General features: G+C 57.4%; 1 protein-coding gene across 6 annotated transcripts in view; it reads right to left on the bottom strand.

Annotated features, from left to right (window-relative positions):
* The window catches only part of RASGEF1A (RasGEF domain family member 1A), an 84,898-nt gene that overhangs the window by 17,275 nt on the left and 40,665 nt on the right, over positions 1 to 26,958 (bottom strand). The window contains exon 2 of one of the 6 annotated variants that reach the window (XM_060642106.2): positions 22,661 to 22,761. The exons of 1 other annotated variant lie outside the window; for it this stretch is intronic. Coding sequence is in view for 1 of the 5 variants with exons in the window: in XM_060642104.3 (XP_060498087.1) it covers positions 16,219 to 16,236 (18 nt within the window). In the remaining 4 variants the exon portion in view is untranslated. Of the gene's footprint in view, positions 1 to 15,962; positions 16,188 to 16,218; positions 16,413 to 16,870; positions 16,965 to 18,627; positions 18,698 to 22,660; positions 22,762 to 26,958 lie in introns of those variants that run through there. 4 more of the 6 variants (XM_060642102.3, XM_060642108.2, XM_060642104.3 and 1 more) reach the window with 4 other exon arrangements.

Consider the following 26,958-nt stretch of genomic DNA (forward strand, 5'->3'; position numbering starts at 1 on the left):
CCTGCAGGTGAGCCAGCTTCCCCTAGGTCAGTGCTGTGGCTGGACACCAGAACCACGCGGGTCTTTAAAAAAAACACTTTGCCCAGCCCACCCTCCGCCCCAACGATACAGATTTAACTGGCCTGGGGTACGGTCCACGCACTGGCGGTTTTTCAGAGTTTTCCAGGTGAATATGGGAGCAGGAGGCACAGGGAGCCCCTCTTCCACCTCTGCTGCCCGTGGCTATGTCCAGACGTGGCTGGAGGCTGTGGACACTGGGAGGAGAGCTCTGGAAGCTTCCTGAGGCCGGGCCCCGGGGGTGGGGAGGATGGAGCTGGGCCCGGCCAGCTTTCCACACCAGCTTCCTCCACACCAGCTCTAGGTCCTGAGACTGGAACCCGCACCTCTGCTCCCAGTCAGCTGGGGCCAACCCGGACTCACACCCAGCCTCCTCCGACTCTCTGCAGCCCCTCCTCTGTTCAGGCAGGAAGGCGAGCACCTTCTAGTTATAGCCGCGCTCGGCTCCCGGTGAGGCAGGTGAAAGCGGTTCACCATCTCCTGGAAGCTGGGCCTTGAGAGCTTCCCACCTACCTCACAGGGCCAGGTGGGCACAAGGGCAGGCCCACGTGCACAGGTACCCAGGTGCTCCTGCTCAGGGGAGACCCGGCCCTGAGTTTAGAGACAGCAGCCACGTGCCAGCGCATGCCCATTCCATGCCTGGTTTTAGTTGGCTCTCTGGGGGCACCATCTATGGAGGAGGGGAGTCCTGCCTGCCTCTGGGCCCCAAGTCTCAAGGGTGCCGGGGTGCCAGGGGAGAGGCCAGGCCACTGCCCCTCCCGGGCAGAGTGGCGCTTTGGGGGCTGGCGTGGGATGGGGGCAGCAGGGCGGAGAGGCAGAGTCCGAGGGCCCCTTCGCTACCTGCCAGCGGCAGTGTCCCGCAGGCTGGCCGTAGGTGAGGTGGGCCAGGCGGGCAAAGCGCTGGGGCAAAGCATCTGGCCCGGCCCAGCTCCATCCTCCCCGCCCCTCCCCCGGGGCCTGGCCTCAGGAAGCTTCTTCCATCTTCCTGCCCTTTCCCACCACGCCCCCTACCACTTTGTTCCATCCAGCACATCTGTGGCTGCTCCCCAAACAGGAAATGACTACAGAGGGGCCCCGGAGCTGCCGCTGCTTCAGGGCTCACACCTGCTGCCCCTCCACGGTCCAGTAAGGGACACGACCTTGGCGGATCCCCAGCCCCCTGCAACTCCATCCCTAGAATGCTCCTTGTCTGCACCCCCGCCCACACCCACCAGAGTCCTTTCATGTGGGCTCAGGTCTGGGACTACAGTGCGAGAGTCCAGAGTGGAGTCGGGAGGCACGCACTGTCTCAACGACAATGGGGAAGCCTCTGAGCTGCGCTGAGCCTCAGTTTCCTCCCCTGTCGATTCGGTGTGTAGTTTCTTGTTCCAGGTCCCTGGCAGGGCAGTGGTGAGGGCCATGGAGGCTCATAGGAAAGGAAGGAAGGAGGCTCAAAGGAGGAAATGGCAGCTACCATCCTGTGAGTGGCACCTGATGCCACTGTGGGCCACCACATCTGTGCTTTGCCTCGATGACGCCGGAGTGGCCCAGCGCTGGCTGCCATGGCTTCGAACCCACTCCCTCTGGCCTGGGGTCTCACGGCCATCAGCAGACCACACGCCTCCTGCCCTAGGCTGTGGGCTCGTGCTGAGGCCATGCTCTGTGGATCCATCCAGGCCCTGTGAACAGCTCAGAAGCCAGGGTGTAGCCAGGTTACCCCCCAGGGGCGAACTTGGACCAATGGGACATGGGAGGCAGAGGTAAGCTCCCCTGCCTTACCCCAGATGGACTGTTTGAGATACAGAAGCCTCACAGAGGCTCCCCAAAGACATCAGTGAGACCGACTCCTACAGGAAGGCATCCCGCATCCATTCACCCCCTCCATCGCTCGTGCTTCCCTGGGACCACACTCCCCACTAAGTGCTGGCACATCCGCTCTGGCTCAGGCTCTGATCTCTACGGAAGCCGGGCTTGGAGGAGAGCATCTGTTTGTCTTGTTCCTGTGCCTCCTTCCCATGCCTACAATAGGCACACGCCTGTGGCCGACTGTCAGATGAGGACACCGGCCTCTGAACTTCACAGCGAGGGTGTGGGAGTGCAGGAGGGGAGAGCGCATGGAACACGGCTTCCAGCCCAGAGCAAGTGCTCACGCACCAGGCAGTCAGAGTCCAGAAAGTAAACGCTGTTGTCTGGGTTCTGCTCAGCCTGGCTGAGGACTGCTTGCACGTGGTCCTCGATCCCTGGGTACCTTCCCACAGCGCAGTCTGGAGCTCTGCATCAGTGCACCTCAGCCAAAGTACTCAGCTCCTGAGTACTCGCAGCTGCCCCGCGTGTCGCGCACACACACGCACACGTTCTAAGGAACACACTGACAAAAGCATCGGCAGCGTGGATGCTGCCTGGACGGAGGGCCCAGGAGAAGACAGAAGCACAGTGAGCGGGGCAGACGGTCTCAGAGACCTCGAGAGAATAAGTGGCAAGAACGCAGGCAGCCCCAGGGCCACGAGAGACCTGGCAGAGATGGGGAAAGGGTTTTGAGGGGCTTTCTGTAGAAGATTATGAATCAAATTCCCTTTTGCAGCCTCCTAAGAGACGTTAGCTAGAGATCTGAATGCCGCTCGCTGCCACAGTGCTTTTCAATATGGCCCTAGCAGCAAACTCGGGCCTTGAGGGCTCCACGCCCCTCCATCGGGCAGCAAAACAAAGGAGGGCATCTGTTTCCAGCCACACGAGTGCAAAAGCCAGATGCGCCCTGGGAGGGACGCACACATCATACCTTCTGTGACCTGGGACACAGATGATCTTCTCCAGCTGGGCACAAGATGGCCTTCCCAGACCCTGCACCCCACTCATATCTCCCCCCGACCTCTCCCGGCCCCTGGGAGCTGCAGCTCTGACGGAGGCCCAGAACCTGTTGTGAGCACCCAAATTGCCCATCGCTCCTCGCCTCCATATGCTGTCATGTCTGCCCAGGCCTGGGTAAGGGCTACACTCCTTCCTGAGTGCCTTTCCTGCTTTCTGTACTGAGATGCCCAGCAAGGCCCGGGGGAACGGGGGTGGGGGGGGGGGGAGTGGGGTCACACTGCCCAATGGTCTTGTAAAACACTCCCACAGCTGATGAGCTGATGTCACAAACAATTTACTTGAACATACTTGAGTAAGGAATATAAGTGACATTGACTCTAGAGAAACATCCAGTTGCTGCAGTAACCGTATGCAGAGGTGTCCGTGTTTGCAACTGTCCCGGCAGTGCTGTGCACCTTCTGGAGGTGTTCTCATGCCCAGGGTCTGCTCTCATCCGAACTGGCCTTCATCCCTGGCCTCTCAGCCCCGGAGGGAGCCTCCAGTTCACTGCCTCATCCCACAGGGGCTTTACCCTCCCAGCTCTGGGCAGGAAGGGACTCAGGGCAGCCAGGTGGGGGCAGGAGCCTCATCACAGGAGGGGCCATGGCCTGTCCCACCGTTGGGCGCCCTGGGGCTCTCAGGCCTCCTGGCCTCTGATATCCAGCTACCTGCTCCCAACACCAGCTCTGCCCCACAAGGCATCTTCTGGGAAAGAGGAGGCAGGGCTCAACCCCGACCCAGGGCTTTTGCAGGAAACAAGCACTTCCTTCAGCCCAAGAGGGGCCTAACAGAAGACCGCCAAAGATAACTGGCTACCCTCAGCCACAGCCAACTTCGCCCCAGTCGATAGTGGGGACGGCAGCCCGTGGAGGGGACGGTATCCTGCATAACAGGACAGGAACAGTGTCAGGCCTCCATTCAACTCTGAAGGAGAAGAACTGGGGCAGGTTCCCAGGGCAGTCAGAACTTTAGGACCTCTTCCAGATCCTGGAGCCTGCAACTCTCGAAATTTCTGAGAAACACAGAAGCAAAAACAAGCTTTCTTTTGACTAACCTTGTTGTACTTCAAGTGTTTGTCATCGGGACTTGGAGGCCGGCCACATGCCGGGCATCACGTGTCTCACTTGATGCAATGCCCCCTAACCCGGTGGGGCGGGGCAGGGGGTGGGGGTGGGGCAGCACAGAGACACCCATTTCTCAGATGAGGACACTGAGTTCACAGCACTTCTATAATGTTGCTCAGGTAGGCAGCGGCGAGTATGTCTGTCCCACAGCCCTGTTCCTTCTCAGGACTGTCACTTCTGCTCACCAGTGTCCCTGTCTGGGGCATGACCCCCTGAGCATCAGATGTAGGCTGAGGCCCTCACCCCGGACACATGGATAAATGCACATTCCCACAGCATCCTGCATATAATTCCAGGGATTGATGGGTTCCCAGAAGCTCATCTATGGATGCAAAGTTAAGAATCGCAGCTTCCTGGAAAATGGGGACAAAAATGGCCTTCAGGGCCCATCCTGCACGAGTCCCCAGGGATCTGCCAGGAGGTGGAAGAGGGACCCCGATCGGCCCTTGCCTCTGCCAGGCTTTGCAAGGGGTGCTGCTTTTGGAGGCAGCACATGGGCTTCTATTTTTTAACCTACTCAACAAAAATGAAGACTATTTTTAGCTCAGCAAGCTGCAGGGCATCACAATTAGCAACTGAAAATTACACATCTTGCCAGTCTCCCCTCTTTTGGCTGGAGGAGAAAGAGAGAGAGAGACAGAGAGACAGAGAGAGACTGGGTGGGGGAAGAGAAAGTGCTCCTGGAGGGAGCTGGGTCCAGCCTGTGATCCCACAATGGTGGGCCACTTAACCAAGAGGGTAGGATTTGGCAGAGATTTCAGAACGAGTGTATTCATGGAGCTATCTTGGGTTACATCCTGGCTCCAGAAAAATCCAGCCTTAGTGGGAGCAGGCAGGAGCCCCACTGGCACTCAGAGGCCGCATCTGGGGAGAAAACCATGCTGGCTACTTGGACAAGGGCCAGCAACAGCCAGGGCTGGGGAGGAGCACCATGGACCCCATCACCCTTCTAGGGCTGTCTGGTTCTCTGAAATCATTTGCACTGGGGTGGGGGAGGAGGTGAGGTATTCCACAGAGCCCTTCCTCCTTGCCCATCCACCCACCCATCCATCCATCCATCTACACAGCCAGCCAGCCAGCCAGCCAGCCACCCACCCACCCACAAACGTTAATGAGGACCTGCCTAGACATTGTAGACCCACCAATGAAGGAAACAAGGCTCTCTGTCCCCACTAAGCCCCCCCGGAGCAGGCTGTGGCTGCCATGCATGATGATCCATATCTGTGGCTGTGATATTAGAGGTCAGCCGGGGATCAGTGCTCTGGAAGAGAAGAGGGTCAGGAGTGTGGGGACAGAGCAGATGGTAACCTAACCGGGCGGAGAGACAGGCCTCCCTGAGGAGGTGAGGTCTGAGCAGACTTGAAGGAGACTTCTGGAAAGGGAAGAGCACTGTGAGCAGAGGGAAGGGCTGGTGCCAAGGCCTCTGGAGCCTTCCATCCCACTTGCCCCCTGGAGAGTCTTCCCTGGAGCATGTCCTCCTTGCTCATTTCCAAACAAATACTTCCTGATCATCTATCTTTCAGCCATGCGGGGCTGGCGTGGGCGGGGTGCCCTCCCTGCCTTCTCCACTGCCTATGTGGGTCTCCAGGGAGACTCTTCTGGCTTTTGTCCAGGATGAGGCACCCCTTCCAGGAGGCCCTCCTGGGATCCGAAAGTGACCCCCCCTTGGGGCACAGACCAGGGAGAGGAATTGGCTGAGGGGACCTTCACTTTACACAGCAGGGAATTCTAAGCAGGAGGTTGCAAGGCAAATCTGTGAATGAAACGCTTGTTTCAGTGCATGCCCCCACCCTGCCCCCAACCACTTCTACAGGATTCCCGGTGCATATGAAAACCTTCCGGTAAACCTTGAGTGGGTCCTTGGCAGCCGTGAAGATTTTGGCCTACTCTTTGGACCCTCACAAGTCACACCGCCTAAGTGGGGGGCCAACAGTGGGAGGGGGCTACCCCTGCCAAGAGAAGGCCGTCAGGATGCTGAAGGTGGCCTGGATTCTCCAGAACACTGTGACTCTAAGTTATTAACTTACGAATCTGCCTGCTGGGGGTGGGGGAAGAGTAGGAAGCTGTGTGTTCGGTGAGTGAACCAAGGGGCCCAACTCACCTATTGGCTCTGTCGCCCACTGGGGAGGGGCGAAGGGAGTGGGGAGAGGTCCAGGAGCCCTCCTGGTGAGGACAGAGGCTCAGGGACTCACATGCGTTGTGTCTGCATATTCTGTGCCTTGAGGCAACAGCCAGCATCTTGGGGCCTCCTCCCTTCCCCAGCAAAACTAAGGCCTCACCCCCAACTCAAGCAGGACAGGTCAGGTGGCAGAGGCAGTGCCTCCTTCATTTCCCCCATCTTAATCTTAATCTTAATCTTAATCTTAATCTTAATCTTCCCTATCCTGCCATCCTGCTGTCTCCCAACTAGTATCACAGACCAGAAAATGGCAGCAAAAGCGGGAGGGCCAGCAGTGGGCAGGTCACTTCACCGTGGCCTCTGGAGTCCTATCTTCATTGCTGGGTGCTGGGGGAGGGGGAGAGACCTGCAGGGCCTTCCCTCCCCCCACCTCCTGGATCCCACTAACTGGCCAGAAAACCCTAGTGGGAGAGCCCAGACTAGCTGGGGGAGCTGCGTGCCAGACCCTTGGGCTGGCGGAGGTGGGGGGTGGTTGGGGGCTGGAAGCCCAGAGGGCGTAGCGCCCACAGCCAGGGAGTGAGAAGCGGTGGGGGGTCTGAAGGGAGACAGGGGGAAGAGGGGTGCCTGCCCCAAGCACAGCCACCTCCCTTCTCCAGGCCTCCCTCCTCTCCCCACTTCTCCGATAACACCTGTTATTCATGACAAGCTCAGTGTCCCCGCCTCTGCACCTCCCCTTCCCACTCCAGTGCCTTGGAGCTGGAGCTGCACCCCTGCACTGGGCATTCAAACCGTCTCAGGCAGTCTCCATCCCCACTAGGGGCCACGTGTCACTGGCAGCTGCCCAGGGACCTGCCAGTGGCCACAGGTCCCTCGGGGCATCATCTGCAAAGGGCACAGGTCACACCTGCTTGAGAGAGTCTGTGTTTGCAGCCCACAGTCACTTCCAGAGATTCTGGTGGGTGCAAGAGCTTCCAGGAGCCAGGACCCTGAAAGCCATACGTCGTCCCAGCCCCCCAATAACCCCAGGCCTGCCCTCTGGCTTAGGGGGTTGGATCCTGGGCCACTGGGGAGCAGACCTGCTACCCATTCGTCTCTGGCTCCCCCAGCCCCAGGAATGAAGGACCACCCACCACAGCAGAAGGGCGTGAGCAGCCTCCAGCCCGAATTCAGGTACTCCTAAGGCAGGAACCTCCCTCCTGGGGGCTGTCCTCCCCTCCTCAAACCCCAGCCCTCAGATCTCCCTAACTTGGAGTTGATATGTGTCTCCCTTAAGCACCAGAGAGCTCTGGTCCTGTCCGCTGGGGCCACACGCTGCAGATACTTGGGGTCTGGCTGCAAGCATGAGCTGGGGGTCCAGGACACTGGCAGCTGGAGCCCCACCCTCCTCTGTAAAACACCGGCACCTCCAGCACCTGTTTCAACAGGTGGTAGCAAGCGCGCCATGAGGCCACCATGCTCAGGACATGCTCAGTACTCGCCGGTTTGGGTGGACTTGTCAGTTACCCGCTTCCTTCCTGACACAGATTGTGGGTGGGGCCTGGTGCTGACCTCACCCTGATCTCACCTCTCCCTCTCACCTCCTCATGCCCAGGTCAGCCAGTAGGCCCCCTCCTGCACACAGGAAGAAAGTGGAGAGAAGCTACCCCCTGCTTCCAGGCAGGCAGACCCATTGACTTGGCTGCGCTGCCCTGCCCTGGCCTGAGGGGGCTCTGAGCTGGCTCTGGCCTCGGGGCGGCTGCTTGGCCCCTGCCCAGGGTGGGAAGTGGCAGGGGTGACACGCCCCTGTGGACAGGTCCTCATCCCTCCTCCCTCTGCACCCCCATGGATTTTCTATCACGGAAGTCCTTGGGAGGACATGGCCTGTCCCCTCCCCGCAGCTCGGGCCAGGGAGCACCCTGCAGCTCCCACCTCTGGATCCTCCCAGCCGGGTGGGCATCTGGAGCTCCTGGAGGACGAGTGACATTCCTTACATAAACCAAGCTTCAAGAAATCACCTTCACAGATGCCCTGAGGAAGGGCTATATTTACCTCGGCGGACCCTCTGGGCCTGGCAAGGCGGCCCTGGGGCCCGGTGGAGGCCTGCAGGCCGGACCCCTGCCAGGAGGCGGCTGCCATGGGAACCAGAGCGAGGCAGCACCTCGCAGGGCGCCTCCTCGACAAAGGCCCGGCCTAGGGAGCGATGCTGATAATTAAAGCTTTGTTACGGACGGACGCATGATTCATTTTTCTCCCTCCGGATTCCTTCCTAGCACCAAATACTATTCGAATTGACTGAAAGAATCTTGCCGTCTCCTCTTCACACTCCAAAGTACAAATTCTGCCGAGCCCGGCTGTTTTCCTCATTTTTTTCCTCCTTCTTTTCTCCCTTTCTGTCCAGTCAGCTTCTTCTGGTGGCTGCTCAAGGGACAGAATGTCATTGTCCACCAATAACCGTCCCATTATTGAGGCCGGAGAGGCCCAAGGACAGAGCAGGTAGGATTTCAGAGAATCCCTGCCCTTTCCCGCAGGGCGGCGGCTGGCATGCTGGCCTCCCACTCAGGCCACTCGGGCCCCGCGTTCCCCGCCCCTTCCCCTCTGGCCTCCCTCCCTCTTGAGCCGACTCCACCGGATTCCACAGGGGTCACCCCAGCACTTCTGCACATGGGCGGGCGACTTGGCCTCCTGGAGGCTGAGTGGGGCACAGGCTGGGACAGGAGAGAGTGCAAATGGAGATAAACTTGGGAGCCAGTCCTGTCATTTCTGGGAGCCCACTCAATGTGCCCCGAAGGAGGAGGGCTGGGGGACCAGGTCACAGACCCCCACCTCACCTGAAATCACCCTCTAGGGCCCCCTTTCTATGTGGAGGGTCCACTTGCAGGGCTGCTACTCAGAGCCTGCATAGTCACTAGAGAGAGCTCCGGCCATCAGGCAGGAAGAGCCCCGGCTCCAGGAGGGAATGGGACAGTGAGGGAACTGCATCAGAGTTGGGGGTCTTTGAGAGGCAGGGAGTCTGGGCCCCTCAGAATGGATGGGTGCGGTGGGGTACAGGCCACGGCTCAGACCTTTCAGGAGTGAGTGCCAGCCTCCGCCTCCGAGGCTGCCTGGGGTTGCTGGGGTATGGAAAAAAAAGAACACACAGTTCCTTTATTTTTAAATGACATCTAATTAGGCTGAGCAATGATTTTCCTTTGTGTTTAAAAACAAATAAAAATCAATTTTCTTTGCTTGAATTGTCATCCTCCGGGCAAACGCCCAGAGTGACGCCCCTGGGACCCCGCTGCGCTCCAGGAGCAGGAGGGTTCTGTGCCCCAGCCTCTCTGGTGGGCCAGGGAACCACGGCCTTGGCCAGGGGCCACAGCATCTCAGAAAGACCAAGGCACATGTCTTGACCCTCCAACAAAAAGCTCCCACTTCCTGTGTCCACTCCCTGGACACAGCAGCTTTCCCGCCACACACCCTGTGTCCCCTAGGCTGGGGGCTTATGACCAAGTAGCCAGAACCTGGCCAGCCCCCAGGAGTAGGAGTGGCACCGCTGCCTCTATCCGTCCCCAGGGCAGCACGCTTGCCCACACAAGGCACTTGCTGCTAGCCAGGCAGCCACTGTCCCATTCTCCAGATGAAGGAACAAAGGCTGAAAGGGTGTAAGTCATCAGCCCAGACCTTACAGATCCAAAGTGGAGGGCTGAGATTTGAAGCTTGGTGGGTGTAACCACCACGATCCGGCATAAACCCTAGAGCCACCTGCATGGGCTCAGGAGAAGGGAGAGCAGGTGCACGACAAAGGCAGGTGGGAGCCAGCCAGGCCCCTGCGAGATGGACACCGCCCGGCCCACATGGAGCCACCTGCTTGGAGTGTGCGCAAAGGGGCCCGATGAACTCAGCACCGCGGCGGTGTCGGCAGGGGGGAGGGTGCCAGGCCAGGGCCCGAGGGCCAGCCACAAATGTGCCCCCAGAGTCTCCAGACAGAAATGTACAGGTGACAGAATGTTGTGGACACAACGCAACAGCCGAATATTAATAAACAAAGGATGAACCAAAAGTCTACCCGCTTGATTAAAAAACTTCCCTAAAACATGTTTTTGCTAAAGAAGGAATGAAAACTCCAATTACAGGGGCTCCTAGGTGATTCAGTCAGTTAAGCACCCAACTCTTGATTTCGGCTCAGATCATGATCTCACGGTTGTGAGACTGAGCCCCACGTCTTGGGATTCTCTCTCTCTCCCTCTCTCTCTCAAAAATAAATAAATAAAAGCTTTAAAAAAAAAAAAACCCTCCAATTACAGATACATTAGAGAAATAACCCTTATAAAAAAAAAAACTCCTCATGAAATTTGTTATGTCCAAAGCTATACTCGGAGAAAAATTCATACACTTCAATATATTTTAAGTAAACAAGAAACAACGAAAATGAACTAAGATTCAAAAAGAGCTTCTCAACAAGCAGAGCCTGCAGCAAAGTAAACTGGAAGAAGGAATTACTAAAAGCATATTTAACGAAAGAGAGTGGAATTTGCTGGTTGAATTTAATAGCTGATTTTCTTTAGAAACCACAAAATAAAAAGGTAAACCTCTGGCAGTTCTAATCAACAAAAGGGTGCAAGAAAGGGAGGGAGGAAGGAAAGCAGGAGGTGGGGGCGGCGGGGAGAGAGGAAATCTAAAATGCAGCTCCTAAGAATGAAAACGGGAATCTGGCCACAGACAGGGACAAGAAACTTTAAAAGAATCGACTCTATAAATCTGTGCTAAAAGATCCGAAAGCATTTTGAGCTGGGATATTATTTAGAAAATATAAATAACCAAAATAGACTAAAAACGCTTAAAACCCCAAAAGACCAATAACCATGGTGCAAATTAAGGTAAGCTGACAGCCAACCAGACCTTAGGGAAAAATTAAACCAACTCCTAGCTGAGACAGTTTCCAAAATGAATTATTTCAAGCCTTGGAGAATAAGATAATTTTATACGATATTTAAAGTATTTCAACTACACAATTCATATTGAAAGACTTTCCTATTCATTTTACGAAGCTGACACAACCATGATTTATAAATGTGACAAATATGTCCTGTAATAGAAAGTACATATAAATTCTTACTTATGAATATAGATGAAAAATACCCTAAGCAACTTATCAGTCGAATGAACCTAGAAGCATTTTAAAGCACAATTGACTCTGACCCAGTGGGATTTATTCCAGAAACATGAGGATGATTTAGCTCAGAAAAGCTAGTAAGTCAACACATTAATAGGTCCAAGGAGGAAAGGAATTTGATGATCTTGCTAGATACAGGAAAGCTTTCAATGAAATTTAATATCCATTCTTGGTGAACACTCTTGGCAATTAATGCAGAGGAGCATACTGTTCATGATGAAGAGTATCTATTGAAATTTAGGGCCAATTTCAGACTTAGTAAAAACATTAGAGGCCTTCTCATTAAAATGAAGATCAAGCCAAGGACAACTGCGATTATTTAATGTTGCTTTGGATCTTTCAGAAAACACAATAAGAAAATAAATAAAAGATACATTAGAAAGGAAGAGGCAGAATGCTCCTTATGTGCAGGTAATATGATTAATCTCTTAGGTTTTCTAGGAAGCCACACTGAAAATCTGTTCAAACTAATAAGAGTGTTCAACTACCAATTACTTAACATACATTTTTAAAAAATAGTTTGCCTATCTACCTCTCCCTGGTGCAAGTGTCCCTAACCCCAAAGATATCCTCACTCAGTCTATTTGGAGCAGGTGCTGTGACATTCGTTCCAACGGCAGCAGTAGGGAGAGGTGTGTGTGAGCACGCCCAGGTGCCCTGGGACCCGCCAGCTCAGCAGGTGTCCCAGCCTTTGGCCAGGGACACAATGTCCACCCAAGTCAGCCGCCTGGCCCACAGCCTGCTTTCCTGGCCACACACCCATGACACTGCACCATTGTGCCCTCTGGGCTGGGCGCTGCCTGTTTCCACCCTCCTCTGGGACCGTGCCAGCCCTCTTCTTTTTTTTTTTTTAATTTTTTTTTAATGTTTATTTATTATTTTTGAGACAGAGAGAGACAGAGCACAAGCAGGGGAGGGGCAGAGAGAGAGGGAGACACAGAATCTGAAACAGGCTCCAGGTTCTGAGCTGTCAGCACAGAGCCCAACGCGGGGCTCGAACTCACGAACTGTGAGATCATGACCTGAGCCGAAGTCGGACGCTCAACCGACTGAGCCACCCAGGCGCCCCTGCCAGCCCTCTTCTAAGGATGTTGCTCACAGCCCTGCTACTCACAGGAAGTCCAGGCTCTGTGATGAATGTCAGCTCCTCCTGCCTCCTGGGGCTGCTGCAGCCTTAGACCTTGAAGCCTCGGCTTCCACTTGTGTCGCTAGTACAGCGACCTCCTGAGGGTTAAGGGAGACCCATGAGCTGGCCCCCAAGTCCTCTGACTCATACCTGCCAGCCCCACCTCAGGCAGGGGCGGCTAGTACGGCAGCCACACTGACATTTGGGAAATGCCGTGGGCTTGGCCCCAGCCAGGCAGGCGGGTGTGAGCAGGATGGCGAGGGCAGGGTTATTCCACCGGAGGCAGAGGTGCAGGGCAGTGGGTTTGTCAGAGAAACCCTGCCTATGACAAGGAGGCCACAGGGCCAGAAGCTGCAGGACTGCAGAGGGGGGAGGGCAAAGAACCCCAGTAAAGGCCCCTGGCTGCCCTCCTTCTCCTGAGATCCCAAGACCCCGGTGCCTTCGGCCATACGCTCCCACCCGACTGCTCACCCCACGGCCCCTCAACCTGTCTGCCTCTGGGATCCCCCACAGGGACCAACCGGCCCTGAACCTGGCACAGTGGAGGCATCCTGGTCTGGGAGCCAGTTCTGCCCCTGACCTCCGGGCTGAACTCAGGTAAGCCAGGACCCCGTGGGCCTCAGTTTCCGCATGTGTAAAACAAGGAGACAGAACTAAGCGGTCTCCACAGGCCATTTCCAGCCTTCATATTTGTTCCTTCCTTCCCCCACTTAGTCAGTCAACAAACATCCATGAAGTCCTACTGACCTGGGCTGCACCCTTGGAAATGGAAGAACCCACGGACCTCAGCATCTGCCAGGGCAGACAGATGTAACACCGCAGAGCAGTACGAGCAACTCAGGACCAGGGTCCGTGCCAGATACCAAGGAAGCACAAGGGTGGGGGGACTAACTCTGTAGAAAGAAGTTAAGGAGGGCTTCCTGGAGGAGGTGATTTTGAGAGGAGCTTCCAAGGATGACCAGAGGTTTTCCAGCAGCTTAGGAGAAGAGCAAGGAGATACAACTGCTCTCCTGACCGACACAGCCCTCCTCTGCTCACTCACCAGTGGCTGCCCTGGAGGGTGAGGTCCAAGAAGCCCTGAGGTACGGAGGGTGCAGACAGCTTCCACAGATACAGCTCCAACACAGGCTGTGTCATTCCTGAGCAAAACCCTACCCATTCCCCCCAGCAGCCCTCCGTACCGCCCAGCCCTTGAAGACAGCACCACTGTGGTCCTGTGCTTGGTGGGTACAGGACCTGCCAGCAGTGCTGAACCCAGTGCTCTTGCACCCTGGCCAGCCCCCTGGCCCACAGCAGCCAGGTCAACACAAGATTCTGCAGCTCCCTCAGTCCGTCCTGCTGCCCCTGGTGAAGTTCACACAAAGGGTCCCCGGCCCAGCAGGCAGGCCCAGCAAGACGGTGGTGTGGTGCCTGGGGCAGCATGGGCCCAGGACCAGGCTGTCCTGAGCCAGCAGGCACAGGGGTAGCAGTGTGGCCAGGGGGCAGCAAGGGACCCACAGGGTAGGGCAAGCTGGGGCTCCAAATTAGCACTCTGCGCCAGACCTCTGCCCACGCGCTCTCTCTCTCTCGCCTGCCCACCCCATTGCTAGGTGACCTCTCCCCAGGGGATGTCAAACTGTTGCTGCCTCTTGCCCACCCCCCACCATTCCACCTGCATCCCTTCCCACCTTTCGCTGAGACCAATGCCCTCCTTCCTGGAGTCAGCCTGCCTCTCCCCGTCTCCAGCACCACATCTCAGCCACGAGCAAGGCCTCTTGCTCTAATTCAGAGTGTGTCCGGATCGGCCCTTCTCTCCCCCACCCCTGCCTCCCTGGTCTGAGCTCCTGGGCCACTGTGCTGGCCCCACTGTCCTCTCCCTCTCACCTGCTCTGCTCCTGACATCCAGCCTCTTGTCGGCCTCTGGACACGCAGGCCTCTTCAAAGCCCCGCCTGGTGTTGTCCTGGTGTGCCCCTCCACTCCCATTGCCATCTACCTCCTTCCCTGCCCTCTGTCAGGTCCTCATGCACACGTCACACATGCAGAGACCTCCCCTAACTGTCCTACCCAAGGTACACACAGCACCCCCTCAGTGGTGGTCCCTACACTGGGCCCTACCTGCCAGGCCAAGCAGGCTTGTCACTATTGGTCCTAGTGAGACTGAGTGAGGCCACATGACTCGTCCGGCTCAAGAGCAGCAAGGAGAAGTGACAGGTGGCGGTCTGTGCTGGGGCATTAAAATACTAGTGCCGGAGACCGTCTCCCCCTCTGCCACGGAACCTGTCAGCCTGAGGCCTTGAGTGAAGAAGGCTTGGAGCAGAGTCCAATTTGCATTGTGTTGTTAAAAGCCACTAGATTCCGTGGGTTTTTTTTTTTTGTTTCTGCAGATAACCTAAACTATTCTGACTGATGTTCCCGCCCTAGATCCTATTCCTCTTTCTTGCTTCACTTTTTCTCTTTATCACTTAGCCACCATGCAACATTCCATATTGTATTTAAGTTTTTCCTAAGTTTATTTTTTTTAAGAAATCTCTACACCCGAACACGGGGCTTGAACCCATGACCCCGAGATCAAGAGTTGCACACTCTTCTAACCGAGCCAGCCAGGTGCCACTCACATTGCATTTATTGACGGGGCTTTCTCCCCATCCTCAAGCGCTAGAAGGTGAGCTCTATGAGGACAGTGACTGTCGTGTGTTTGTTCCCCTGCTGAATTCACAGTACCCGCACACAAGTGTTTAATCAATTCACCAAATAGGTGAATTAACGAAGCAACAAATGAGTCCCGTATCTTTGGCACAGCCAGGGCCGGCCAGCTCAGCTGAGGCCCTCTTCCGTGCCCTCACCCACACTGGGCCTGAGCTCCCAGGTCTGTGCGGTCAGCTACACGCTGAGGGGGCTTGGGACAGCGACAGCACCCTGTACCTGAATCACACCGCCAGTCCATCTCAAAGGGTGGCTTCCAACAAAGAGCCACAGAAATGCATCACATTGCCTCATGCTCAGGATTAAGTCTCAGTTCCCTACCTGAGCCATCCAGAAAGGAAGCTGCCCCTCACCTTGGAGCCCATGCTCCTTGAAGCCCCTCCCCCAGCCCCAGCTCAGTCTCCTTAAATACGCAGGCATTCATGTGCCCACACAGGCACAACCCTGCCCCCATACACACCTCTCCCTCCTCCTCTCCCGCTCTCACTCCCCATATATAAACATGCCTGCATTTTCGCATACTCTCACTCTCGCCCACACATGGCACACACACAGACACACCTCCCACGTACCCACTTCATCACAGACCTCCTCCTCTCCCCCACCTCCTCCAGGGCAAACAGGTGGTTCTGTGCCCGTCAAGCCTGGGAAAGGATCCAGGGTCGTCCTGGCTCTAACAAGCCTGCCTGCCAGTCCCAGGGCAGCCATCCCGCTCCTTGCCTTGCTGCCGGGGGGTGCTGTCTCCTGCCTCTCTGGCCCTGTTCACACCACAGGGGCCCCCACTAGGTTTGCAGGAACCCCCCAGCCATAGATGACCATTGGCATCAGCAAGCCATACCCGAAAGAGGGCAGCGGCAGCCTGAGCCACCCATGGGTTCCGAGCCCTGGGCGCCGCCCACCTGGCAGCAGGTGCCCCACTGCGGACACGCAGAGGGAGTGGTTCCCAAGGGCAGCCTCCTTCTGAGCCGAGCCAGGCCACAGATGTTCCGGGTGGTCTCACTAGTTGCCGAAGGTCAGCGCCTCTTCCCGAGCTCTCGGCGGCGCAAGAACCCCCTGCCCCCGGTCTTGCTGCAACCAAGGGGTTGCCTTGCGTGCTCACCCACGTCGCCGCCTCGCGACCCGCTGCCCCGCACCTGCCACGTGCCGCATCCCTACCTGGGGCTCCAGAAACATCCTGGCTGCCTACACCGCGCGCCGTGCCCTGGCGCTGCAAGCGCCCCGCGTGCGGCCGCTCCTCTCCTCGAGCGCCCGGGAAGCTCCCGCCCCCCGACCCCGCCCGCGGGCTTCTCCATACCCTCTGCCCTCCGGCTCGCAGCCTCCCGAGGGGCGGGGCGGGGCGGGGCCAGGGGCGGGGAAAGCGGAGGGGCTGGGTGGGGCCGAGGACCCCTTGGCCCGGCCAAAAACGGGGCGGAACCTGGGCCGCGGGCGGGGCCGGGAGGGCGGGGGCGTCGGGAGTGGGGCGTGGCGCGGCGCGGCGGGGCGGGGAAGGGGAGAGGGCCTGAGCGGCGGGTCGCCGCTGGGAGGGTGGTGGGGAAGGGACAGGGGTAGGGGCACCGCGAGGGGCGCGGCGAGGGCAGCTCGCGCGGGCCCGGCGCTGGGTTTCGGGCGCGGAGCGAGGCATCAGTCGGGCGGCCGCACCAGCGCGTCGGTGCTGGGTGGCGCCGGTGTGCCACCGCGCGAAGCGGTGTTCTGTGGGTCCAGACTCCGTGCGGGACGCGAGCAGTGTTGGTGAGATGCCGCTCCCGGGAGGCCCCACTGGAACCCCATCTCCTCCCTTTGAGCCTCTCCGCGACCTTTGCGACCTCACCTCATCGTAGATATTCACTACAGAGCTACGGCAAGTGCTCGGCCAGCACTTGGCTTGAGTGCTTCCCCTGACGGGGCGCTCACTCTGGCCCCAAGCGGCACACGTAACTCTGTTCTTCCATTTCCTTGCGTGAACACAGGGGACACGGCAGCTGCTTTTGTGGGAGGACTAATCTGAAACACGGTTTAGGGTTGGGCCTGGCACATGGCAGATTCAGGCGTCATTCCACCCCCAGAAGCCACAGCGTTCGGAAGAAATCCTGTCAGGTGACAGGTCACCCCCTCCACCGTGTGCCTGCCGTGGACCCCAACCCAGGCTCTCAGAATCTGTATGGAAAAGATGGACTGAGCAGAGAGCACCCTTCCTGGGAGATCTGGAACTGGAGAGCCCAGAGGCTGAGTTGGGACACCAAGCTGGGGTGGGACTCTGAGGGAGTCACCACTAGAGAGGAACAGGGACATTCTCAGCTTGCACGTTATAGAAAGGAGGAGGGGATGCTCAGAGAGAGGCTGACACAAGCCCAACAGGGCTCATGAGGAAGCCCGGGGGCACAGATGGGCAGAGGTGACCCTGTCTGTGTCCAGACCAGTCCCTGGATGCCTACCCTCTGCCCAGTGAGACAGCCATCTCTCCTCCCACTACCCCTTCTTCTTTGCCTGCTCTCTTAGCAGTCCCAAGATTGGCCACCAGGCTGAGTGTCGGTGGACAGTTATTTCTGTCTTGTTTAATTAGGGGCTGTGCAGGGTCCACTCGGTGAGTGCAAGAGTTTGGAAACAGGTGTCTTTCTCTTGGAGCTCTGCCCACCGCCCCCTCATTTTCTCTGCTAGGACTGGAGCCCAGCACCCACTGCTCCAGCACCTGCACGGTAACTACAGCCCGGTGAGGCTCCTGTGGGCGGGCAATGGGGGCGGGGAGGAGCACCAGGCAGCGAAGGCCAGGGCCACAGACCACTGGCGTACCAGCCCTCCAAGCTTTCACACCGTCCTTTCCCCCTGATGCTTCTGCATCCCATTTCAGGCCAGCTGGAGGATACGGAGTTCATGGGGGCCTCTGCAGGGGACTTGTAGCACAAGCACCAGCCTGGGCTTTTAGGTCCTGGGCCTGTCTGGCCACCTCACCCCTTCAGATGGCTTCAGAGCACCAAGAGGGTGAGGCCTAGGTTCTCGCCCTGGGGAAGCCTGCCAGACACCCTGTGGCCCTCAGCTCTAGCCCACAACCCTGCCTGACATCTGGGCCCTAGGCTGGCCACGGTATTGTCTCAGGATGTCCATGTGGGCAGTTAACACCCCTGCTGCCACCTGCACCCAGAGCAGGCCTTCTCCTCTGCTGCTCTAGATGGTACAGCCCAGAGGAGGTGGCTGAGCTGATACCCAGCCCCACGGCACCTTCTTATAGTCACAGAGCCATTTCCCCTAGGTGCTCACTCACAGATTTCACCTGCATCCCCAAGGACCTCAATAAAGTAGATGCTTCCCCGGGAGGAAGGAGGGCCCCTCTGCCCATTGTCTCCACAATGGGAATGTCCTTGCAGACACAGAGGACACTTTCTCCTTTGCTCACAGGTGTGACATCAGCATTGTGTGTGTGCCTGGGCTGCATTTATATCCTTCCTGGTGCCCAAAGAGGCAGGGAGATGGGCATGCCAGGGCTGATGCCTGCTGGAGTGTTCCCTTGCTTGAAGCTGTGGGCAGGGCTGGATGCAGGGAGCAAGATCTTGTAGGGAGGGCTTGTGGGGACTGACAGAAGGATCTTGTTACCTTGCCAGATTTGGCTTTAAACGTGGAGCATGAGCCAGGTGCGGTGTGGCCAGTAGACCTTTGCCGGAGGCTTCTGGAAAGACAAAGCACACAGAAGAGAGGCCCCAGATGATGTGGATGTGGGCCGGACATGAGGCCAAGAAGAGCACGTCAATCCTGGGACCATGAGAGGCTGCTCCGAGGATGGCAGAGCAAAGAGCAGGGCAGCCTGAGTCTGGGATGATGCTGACCCTGGACGTGCTCACAAGTGCTGACAACTGGGACAGATGGGACAGCTGGACAGGAACCCACTGCAACAGGTTCCTAATCAGTGTCCCTGCTTCCACCCACGCTTGCTCAGCACAGTGGCCCAAGGCGAAGGGACTTGTTAAATCCTGAGTCAGGTCCAGTCCTCTCCTGCCCAGAACCCCCATGAAATGCAAGCCAGAGTCCCGGTGACCTGGTGACCTGCCCCCATCTGAGACCTGCCACCTTCCACTCACCACTCGCTCACTCTGTACCGGTCCCCACAGGCCTGCCCGCCCTCCCTCTGCCTGCAGTGCTCTTCCTGTAGGTCCTTACAGACACGTCACCTCCTCGGTGACATATTTACAGTGTTTAACCTCCACCCCCGCACCTCCTCCCCCACTGAACTTTTCTCCTCACTTTACTGTAGTCCACACATCCTTTCCACTTCCTTATTTGTTAGTCTCCTCTAGGGAGAGAATTCGGGCTCCGTGAGTTCAGAGCCTTTGTCTGTTTTACTCACTGCTGTGCCCCAGTGACTGTGACGTTTGTGCATGGGGGCACCTGGCCCTGATCCGTTGAATAAATGTGTCTCTGTGTATGACTGTGTATATATGTGCAGATGTAGATGTAGATATCCAGCACGGGCCTTGTACCCAGAATATATAAAGAACTCATACAAATCAAAAAAAAGTCAAGAGACCCAATTTTTAAAAAACGGGCGAGAGAGTCGAAGAAGCATTTCACGAGAAAGGATCTCCAAAATGGTGATGAACGTAAGAAAAAGGAAATGACACTCCACTACACTCGTCATCGGGGAAGGAACATAAAAACCACAGTGTGACATTACCGTATACCCACCAGAATGGCTCAAGTGAAAGGACAGAAAAGGCCAAGTGCCGGTGAGACCGTGACCCAATGGAAACTCCCAGTCACTGGCAGCAGCAGCAAGACCAGGTAGAGCCACATGGGAAGACGGTCCGATAGCGCCTGGGAAAGCCAGGCGCACGCAGGCCCAGGACTTCCTCCCTGCGTGTAGCCCCACCAGAAATGCTTACACACTCACACCAAAGGCACATCCAGGAGCGTTTAGAGCAGCGCTGTTCACGATGGCTCCCAACTGCGAAGCAGGCTGCCCTCCAAGTGAGCTGTGGCATACTCATCCGGCGGAGCCCCCCCCCCCCCGGCAAAGAGCTTGACAAAGTCAACCACCCACAAGGACCAGTCCCACCACATCACGTGCAGCTAAAAAATCGAGGCACGAAAGAACATCTAATCAGGATCCCATGCATATCAAGCTCCGAGGGGGCTGCTGGGGCTGGTGCCAGTCACCCATGTCTTCATCCCACGAAAACTCACCAGAGCCGCACACTTATGACTCATGCGCTTTTCTGTATGTACATTCTACTTCCAAATTATTTATGTTGCAAAAGTTGAGAAAGAGAAAAAAAATAAATGCAGGTCAGGCAGAAGCCACCTGAGCTCAGGGACCTTCTGAGTCTACTGTGGGTCACACCCGAAAGAAGCTGACTTGAGAGAAGGTGCATTTCAGGGACACTGGGGCCTTGGCCTCCCTCTCCTCATCTGCCCAAGACCAAAGGCCCCTCTGTTGAAAACACTTGCTCCCTTCTTTTCAAAGGGATGTTGGTTTGGGAAGATGAAAGGTGGCCTAAATTGGGTGGGCTGATCTTGCAGAACAGAGGAAGCAGGATCCCAAGTGCCTCCACAGGATTGTTGATAAGGACACAAAGACCTTGCAGAGGCTAAGACCTCAAAGGCTTGGGCTCCAGCATTGGGGGAGGCCCAGCTGCCAGTAGGCGCGGGTACAAGTCTGTATGACACCTGTGGGATCACGCAGGAGCAAGCACTGAGAGTGAGGGAACAGACGAAGGTCGGGCTCTGCTTCCTGCACTGACTCCCCTCCCCCTGCCCCTTCATCCTCCAGGGCAGCTGTACAGGCAGAGCTCCAGCTCCAATCCTCAGCGTGAGGGGGGGCAAGGCATGTGACTCTCTCAGTTACAAAGCAGGGTTCGTGACACTCAACTACCAGGGTGGTTGGTAAAACACAAAGCAAAACAAACCAAGCACTTCCAGAAACTTCTAGAAACTTCTAGTTCCAAGGGCTCACACTGTGCAGAGGCTCTATGCCTCCCCTGGGAGATGGCCTGGGCTGTCTACACTCAGAAGCCCTTGCTAAGAGCATTTAACAGGAACCCGCATGACACAGTGTGGCCTGTGGACCCGTCAGCTCTCTTAGAGTGGCCACTGGTCTCCCTGTGGAGTTCAGATGCAAACACACCCATAAGCTCCATGGCAGTTGTGCCCAACACCCCGGGAGGGGAAGGGAGTGCCAATTCTCTTCAGCTGCTGACCCTATCCCCAAGGAACCTGGACAGGTTGGGCACTATTTGATGTCCCCTGGGGAAGCCACTCAGACCTCTGCATTTCCCTAAAACCATCCCATTAACACTCCCTTTTGAAGAATAATATTCTAAGCAAACAAATCACTAATGGATTTAGGCACCACTGAAGCAAAAGGTGTGGGGGTAGGGTTGGGGAGGACAGCTAACCCTTCTGATGTCCCCTCAAACAGAGGTAACGGCTCTGCCTGAATAAATGACACCCCACCCCTACCCCAGGCAGGAACCTCCCAGGCCCCTCCCTACAGCCTGCCTTTGTCCTTGGACTGTGGCCCTCCCCTTGGTCCTGACCTGATAGCAGATTGAGGGAGAGCTGCCCACCTGCCCTGAGGCTGTGTTACTAACAGTGCAGTACGTGTGTAACCCAGCATGTAACTAACTGTAACCCAGGGCTCCCATCCCCTACCCTCTGCCCAGCCCTTCCTGCCCGCTGCATGCCTGCCCTTGCCCCTGCCCCCTCCCCACGCACAGGGATCCATGATGGCAGGAGTTCAGAGGGGTGAGGTGAGCTACGTGGGGACCTGATGCCAGGGATGGGCATCACCCTTGGGGGTGGTGCTGGGGTCCCCGGGGGCTTCCTCACCTCTGTACACCTCTCTACCTCAACACCCACTTTGGGGAAACAGGATGTTTGTTACCTGGAAGGGCCCAGAGAACCCTTGCCACTGAAAGGCCCCCAAGGGCTAGAGGCCCTGGTGCACCTCCCTCCACTCGGCCTGGCTCCCACTCACCCTCCGATCCACTCTGCCAGTGTCCTGGGTCTGCATCTGGAGGGCGCAACTCCCCAGGGGGCCTGGGGGCTGGGAAGGGCCTGGGGGCCCCTAGGGCAGAGGCTGGGGGGACACAGAGATCCTGGTTCTCCGGAGGGGACCCTGCTCCTGCAAAGAGAGAGCACTCGCCCTTTGGAGAGAGGGCTGGGGTGGCTAAGAACAGTCTGTGCTCCTAGCCTGGCCTCCGCTTCCGGAGAAGGAGAAAACACAGGTAGGAGGGTCCTCTCTCCATCCCGGTGAGGTACCTCGGTGGGACCCAGGCCATCTGCGGAAGGAGGGAGGGAAAGAGGCAGGCCTGGCTGTGAGCACCTGTGGGTCCTGTCCTCCCAGGGAAGGGGTGGGAGTCAGTTCCCAGCAGTGCCCCCAGCCTGGGCATGCTCCCTGGGTCCCGCTGTCCCTTCGCACTGAGTCTCCCCGAGTCCTGGCTGGCAGCGATGGGCGGAGCACGGACCACAGCCTGCCACACAGATCGGATCCCCAGGCAGAGGTGGAGTGAGCCACCACAGGACTAGAGGCCTGCTAGAGGCCACACGCTGGCCCTTTCCCTCATCCCACAAAAGACCTCTGAGGGGTCATACTCAAGATTCCTGCTCATGAAGAAATAGATTAATTTCTTACCAGCCAGGCTTCCCTTTGGGTGACACTCGCTGGCCGGGCCAGCTTACGGAATGAGGTGGTTCTCCTGTCTCTGCGTGACACCAGAGGCTACCATTTATCTCCTGAGAACACAGGAGCGAGAACACGTCCCTGAGGAAAGGCGGGGATAGAAGCACCCCCGAAAGGAAGCCCAGACGTGCCCCCTTGACCAGTGCCAGCGGTGGCAGGAGCTGCAGAGGAAGCCGTCTGCTCTCCGCCGTCGGGTTCCCGCCAGGCCAGAGCGGCAAGGCCCCACCTGCCAGCTGCACCCCAAGAGCGTCCATTCCTCCGGCCCGGATGTTCGGCCCCACCGAGAGGCCACCCTGACGTTGAGGGGCCTGGTTCCATAATGGGCGGTGGTTGTCGTCAGAGAACATTTCCTTTGCTGAGGGGATACAGCCTCTAGGTTTGGCAGCCATGCTGCCAGAAAGCTGACCCTGGAGCCGTCACAGGGAGGTCGGGTCTGAGGTGAGACTTCTGGATCCTGCAGCGTCCTGGGGCTGGCGGGGACAGAGACCCTGAGGATGGGCCCTCCAGAGCTGCGGGACTTCGGGCTGGGCAGTCCTCTGGCCTTGGGGGAGAGAACAGGCCACTCCGTCCGGGACAGTGGTTTGTCTCTGGGCGGTGGGGAAGTCGGAAGTACCCGGGACTCATGGCGAGCTGCCCACGGACTGTGATGTCATTAGCAGACAGTCCTTGATCAGGTCACAGCTTCCGTGAGCCTCAGTCCGTCCCCCCCCGCCAACTCTGACTGAACATGACGTTCTTTCTTTCTCACCAGATGGAGCTAAGAGCCAAATCTGATTTGGGTAGACCCCGGTTCTCATTCAGCCCTTGGGCCGAGAAGGCTCTACGAGTGCCCCCGGGGAGGGCAGTGAGGGCAGGACGTGTGGACGGCACAATTGGCCCAGTGGGAGGGGGGCATCTGGTGAACACCAGAGCAGGACAAGGTGGGGGGAAGGCGCAAGGGCAGAGGGAGGGGCCACTTGGTCTAGCGTTTCCCCTTACTCCATCCTCCAGGGAGGCAGCAGAGGCCCAGAGATGCGCCCTGTTCCAATGCAGGAGCTGGGAATCCATCCGCAACAGAAGGCCCGGGGGAGCGTGAGTGCGGGACGGCCCAGACCACTGTCCTCTGCATCTGTCACGGGGCGTCACTCCCACCCTCTTCATCTGACCTCGCCGTCACACCTGCCCCAGCCCTGTCAGTCACCATGATGACGGCACGGAGCAGGGGCCCCTCGGGGGAGCTGCTATCTGGGTTTGCACCAACCCATAAAGCAACGCAGTTTGGACACGGCCTCTGCACGACTCACAGGTGAGAAGATGGGGCCCAGGGCAAAGCTGGGACCTGCTCCAGGCTGCAAAGCGGGGTGCTGCCAACAGGGGGCCAGCCTGTCTCCCGAGACTCTTGTGCCCCCCCTCTCCGCCGGCAGTGCTCCCTGCTGGGCTGCGGGAGAGCAGGGTTCCAGGGTCAACACCAGGCGACACTGGGCTCTCTACACAGGGCTTCTCAGTGTCTTGTAGATCCAAGAAGGGCTGGAAATTCTAGTCCTTGCCATGCCTTTGTGAGAATTACAAAAAAGCACCGCTTGCTCCAGGAGGGCAGGGTCATAAGCAGAAAGCGAGCTGGCTCTCAGCCCGCTCGCCCCTGGGCCTGTCACCCTTGTGTGGCAGCCGTGTTCTGGATTAGCAGCGGATAGAGCATTTCTCAAAGGTATTTGGCCGCAGAACTGCTTCCACCCAAATGTTCCAGGAGACCCTGGGGCAGCTGAGGAAGGCCCTTCCAATGCCCCACCATGCTGGTGGGACACTCTGGGATGCCTGCCCACCCAGCCCTGGTCCCAGTGAGGGTCTGCAGCACTGGCCCTGACCCCGTGTCTGCCGCCACCAAGTCCAGCCTCCTGGGTCAGCGCTGCCCGGGAGGAGGGCCCTGGCAGGCAGGAAACTGTTAATGTGCATCCCTCTTCAATCTTCTGAGACTCAGAATCTGTACCTGCACAAATGCGTTCCTTTGGGAAATGCCTTACGGTGCCACAGAGGATTCCTAATGTCTTTTCACACAAGGCTTCCAAGAATCTGTCTGTTTGCTTCCACCTCCTGGAGGCCAAGAGGATGAGATATCTCCCGCAGCTCTTCCCCCTCCGCTAGCTCTGCAGGCCTGAGGTCCACCCTAGCCCTCCCCATCCCAGGACCCAACGGCAGGCTACCAAGGAGCTGTCGCAGACGCAGGGACAGGAGAAAAGGCAGGAATGCAGGGCTGGGAGGTCCCTCCAGACAGATGCTCTTAGACCCGAACAAATCCTCGCAGAACTTGCAGAAGAGGCACCCGCCAGGCCCAGTCCCCAGAGATCCCGCCTCCGGGGGTCAGTGGGCACTGGCTGCTCCTAGAGACAGCATCAGAACCTGGATTGGAGACCAGGGCCATGGGACTGAGGAGCAATGCACAGAGGGGACAGCCAGAAGTCATTCACAGAGAAGAGGGCAGGGATACAGGGCAGCAGAACCCAGGGAGATTCAGGGGGCTGGGGGTGAGGGTGGGGAGGTCCGGGAGGAGGGTGCTGGGCTACCAAGGCAGGCAGGGGCTGGGGAAGGTGACCTCCCCAGATGAAATAGGTCATGACATAAACCACGCACTCATAAGGAGCCTAATGAAAGTATCTGTGGGCGTGGTGAGGGCAGGGGGTGTCAGGGAAAGAGTGAGACCTTCCCCCCCCCCCGCAAAGCTCTCAACACCCACCCCATCATCTACACGGAGGACTGCCTTGAAAACAGGCCAGCACCCCGTGAGACGAGGACAAGGCATGAATGTCCTTGTGCACCCTGCAGGGAGCCTCAACCTCCCATCCCCAAAGAGGGGGAGGGGCTCAGGCTCCCGCACATGAAGAAGCAGGAAAACCCATCAACAAGGAGCAAATTGCTTCATGGCAACAAAAGGCCCTGAGTAATCAATTTTCACCGGTGAAATCTGCAAAATTAATGTTAAAGGTAATACAGAGTGTTAGCCCATGTGACGGGGAAGGCCAGGGTAGGAAAAGGACAGAAGTGGATGACGGAGATGGGCTTCCACAAGGCACCTCACATGAGAAAAGCCACTTCTCGACAGCGGGCCGGGTTTAAAGCACAACACATCCACATGTGTGTTTGTGCGCACTCGTGCACGTGACTTTGTGGGGACGTGTATGTGCATGTATTTGCACGCGTATGCTTTGTGCACAAGTGTGCACATGGGTTGTGTGAGCACACGTGTGCACATGTGTGCGCGTGTGCTTATAAAACAGACTGGCACACACACCCTGAAAGGTTAATCAGGGTGTGTGCCCACATTGGCCACTGCTCCTCTTCTCTTCATATATCCTCATTAAGTGCTTCCCAAATTTTCTCCAGAGAATATGAACGGCTCTGTCATCAGCTGAACACAATGCAAGTTCTTTTTCTAAAACCGAGACTCAAAGCTCAAGCTCGCTCCCTGACAGGCTCCTGGAGAAGGGAGACTTCCTTCAGCCAGCTGGGGTATAACCAAGGCTTGGAGGGTGCCCAGGGCGGACAGGGGTGGGGAGCATCCTGGCTGGGTATCAGGAAAGGCTGCATCGGGCAGCACGGCTGCATGGAAGCAGCACCATCTAGACTCATGGGTCTCCGGAGGGGCAGTCTGTCCTCTCTGTCATAAAGAACCTGGAAGAGTTTGGCACGCCGCCTCGCCCCTGGGCGTGTGTGCTCAGCAGTGATCATCACTGCATCCACACATCCCGCTAGCTTCTCCTTCCAGCTGGCCAACCAGAAGGTTCTACTTGTGGCAGGCAGGGACACGCTGTGGGAGCTGATCGGGGGCAGGCCAGTGGGCCTCTGAGCCAGCCTGACAAGAGCCCTCCTCTCTACACACGCGGGTTTTCACCGTCCTGGGGACGTGTCTGCTTGATTCTTACCTCTGCTGACAGCACAGAGCCCGACTCGGGGCTCGATCTCCCGGTTTGTGAGATCATGACCCGAGCCAAAACCAAGAATCAGATGCTTAACCAACTGAGCCACCCAGGTGCCCCTTCACTTACTCATTTTTAGAAAGTTAACGAACATTTCCTTGTGCCGAGTTCTCAGAGACGAGGTCACCGCTCTCGGGGTTTATTCTCGGGGCCATGGGAGCAGGGCATGGTAAACATGTAAACAAATGAACAAGATAGAGCTGGTGACAAGAAAGGCAATAACACAGAGCCTGTGGGTCATAGGAGGCCTCCCTGGGAGGAGAGCCTGGGGCAGAGATCCTGACGCTGGATTGGAGCCGTTCT

The sequence above is a fragment of the Panthera onca genome, chromosome D2 (genome assembly GCF_046562875.1).
Source record: "Panthera onca isolate mPanOnc1 chromosome D2, mPanOnc1 haplotype 2, whole genome shotgun sequence".
Classification (NCBI taxonomy): domain Eukaryota; kingdom Metazoa; phylum Chordata; class Mammalia; order Carnivora; family Felidae; genus Panthera; species Panthera onca.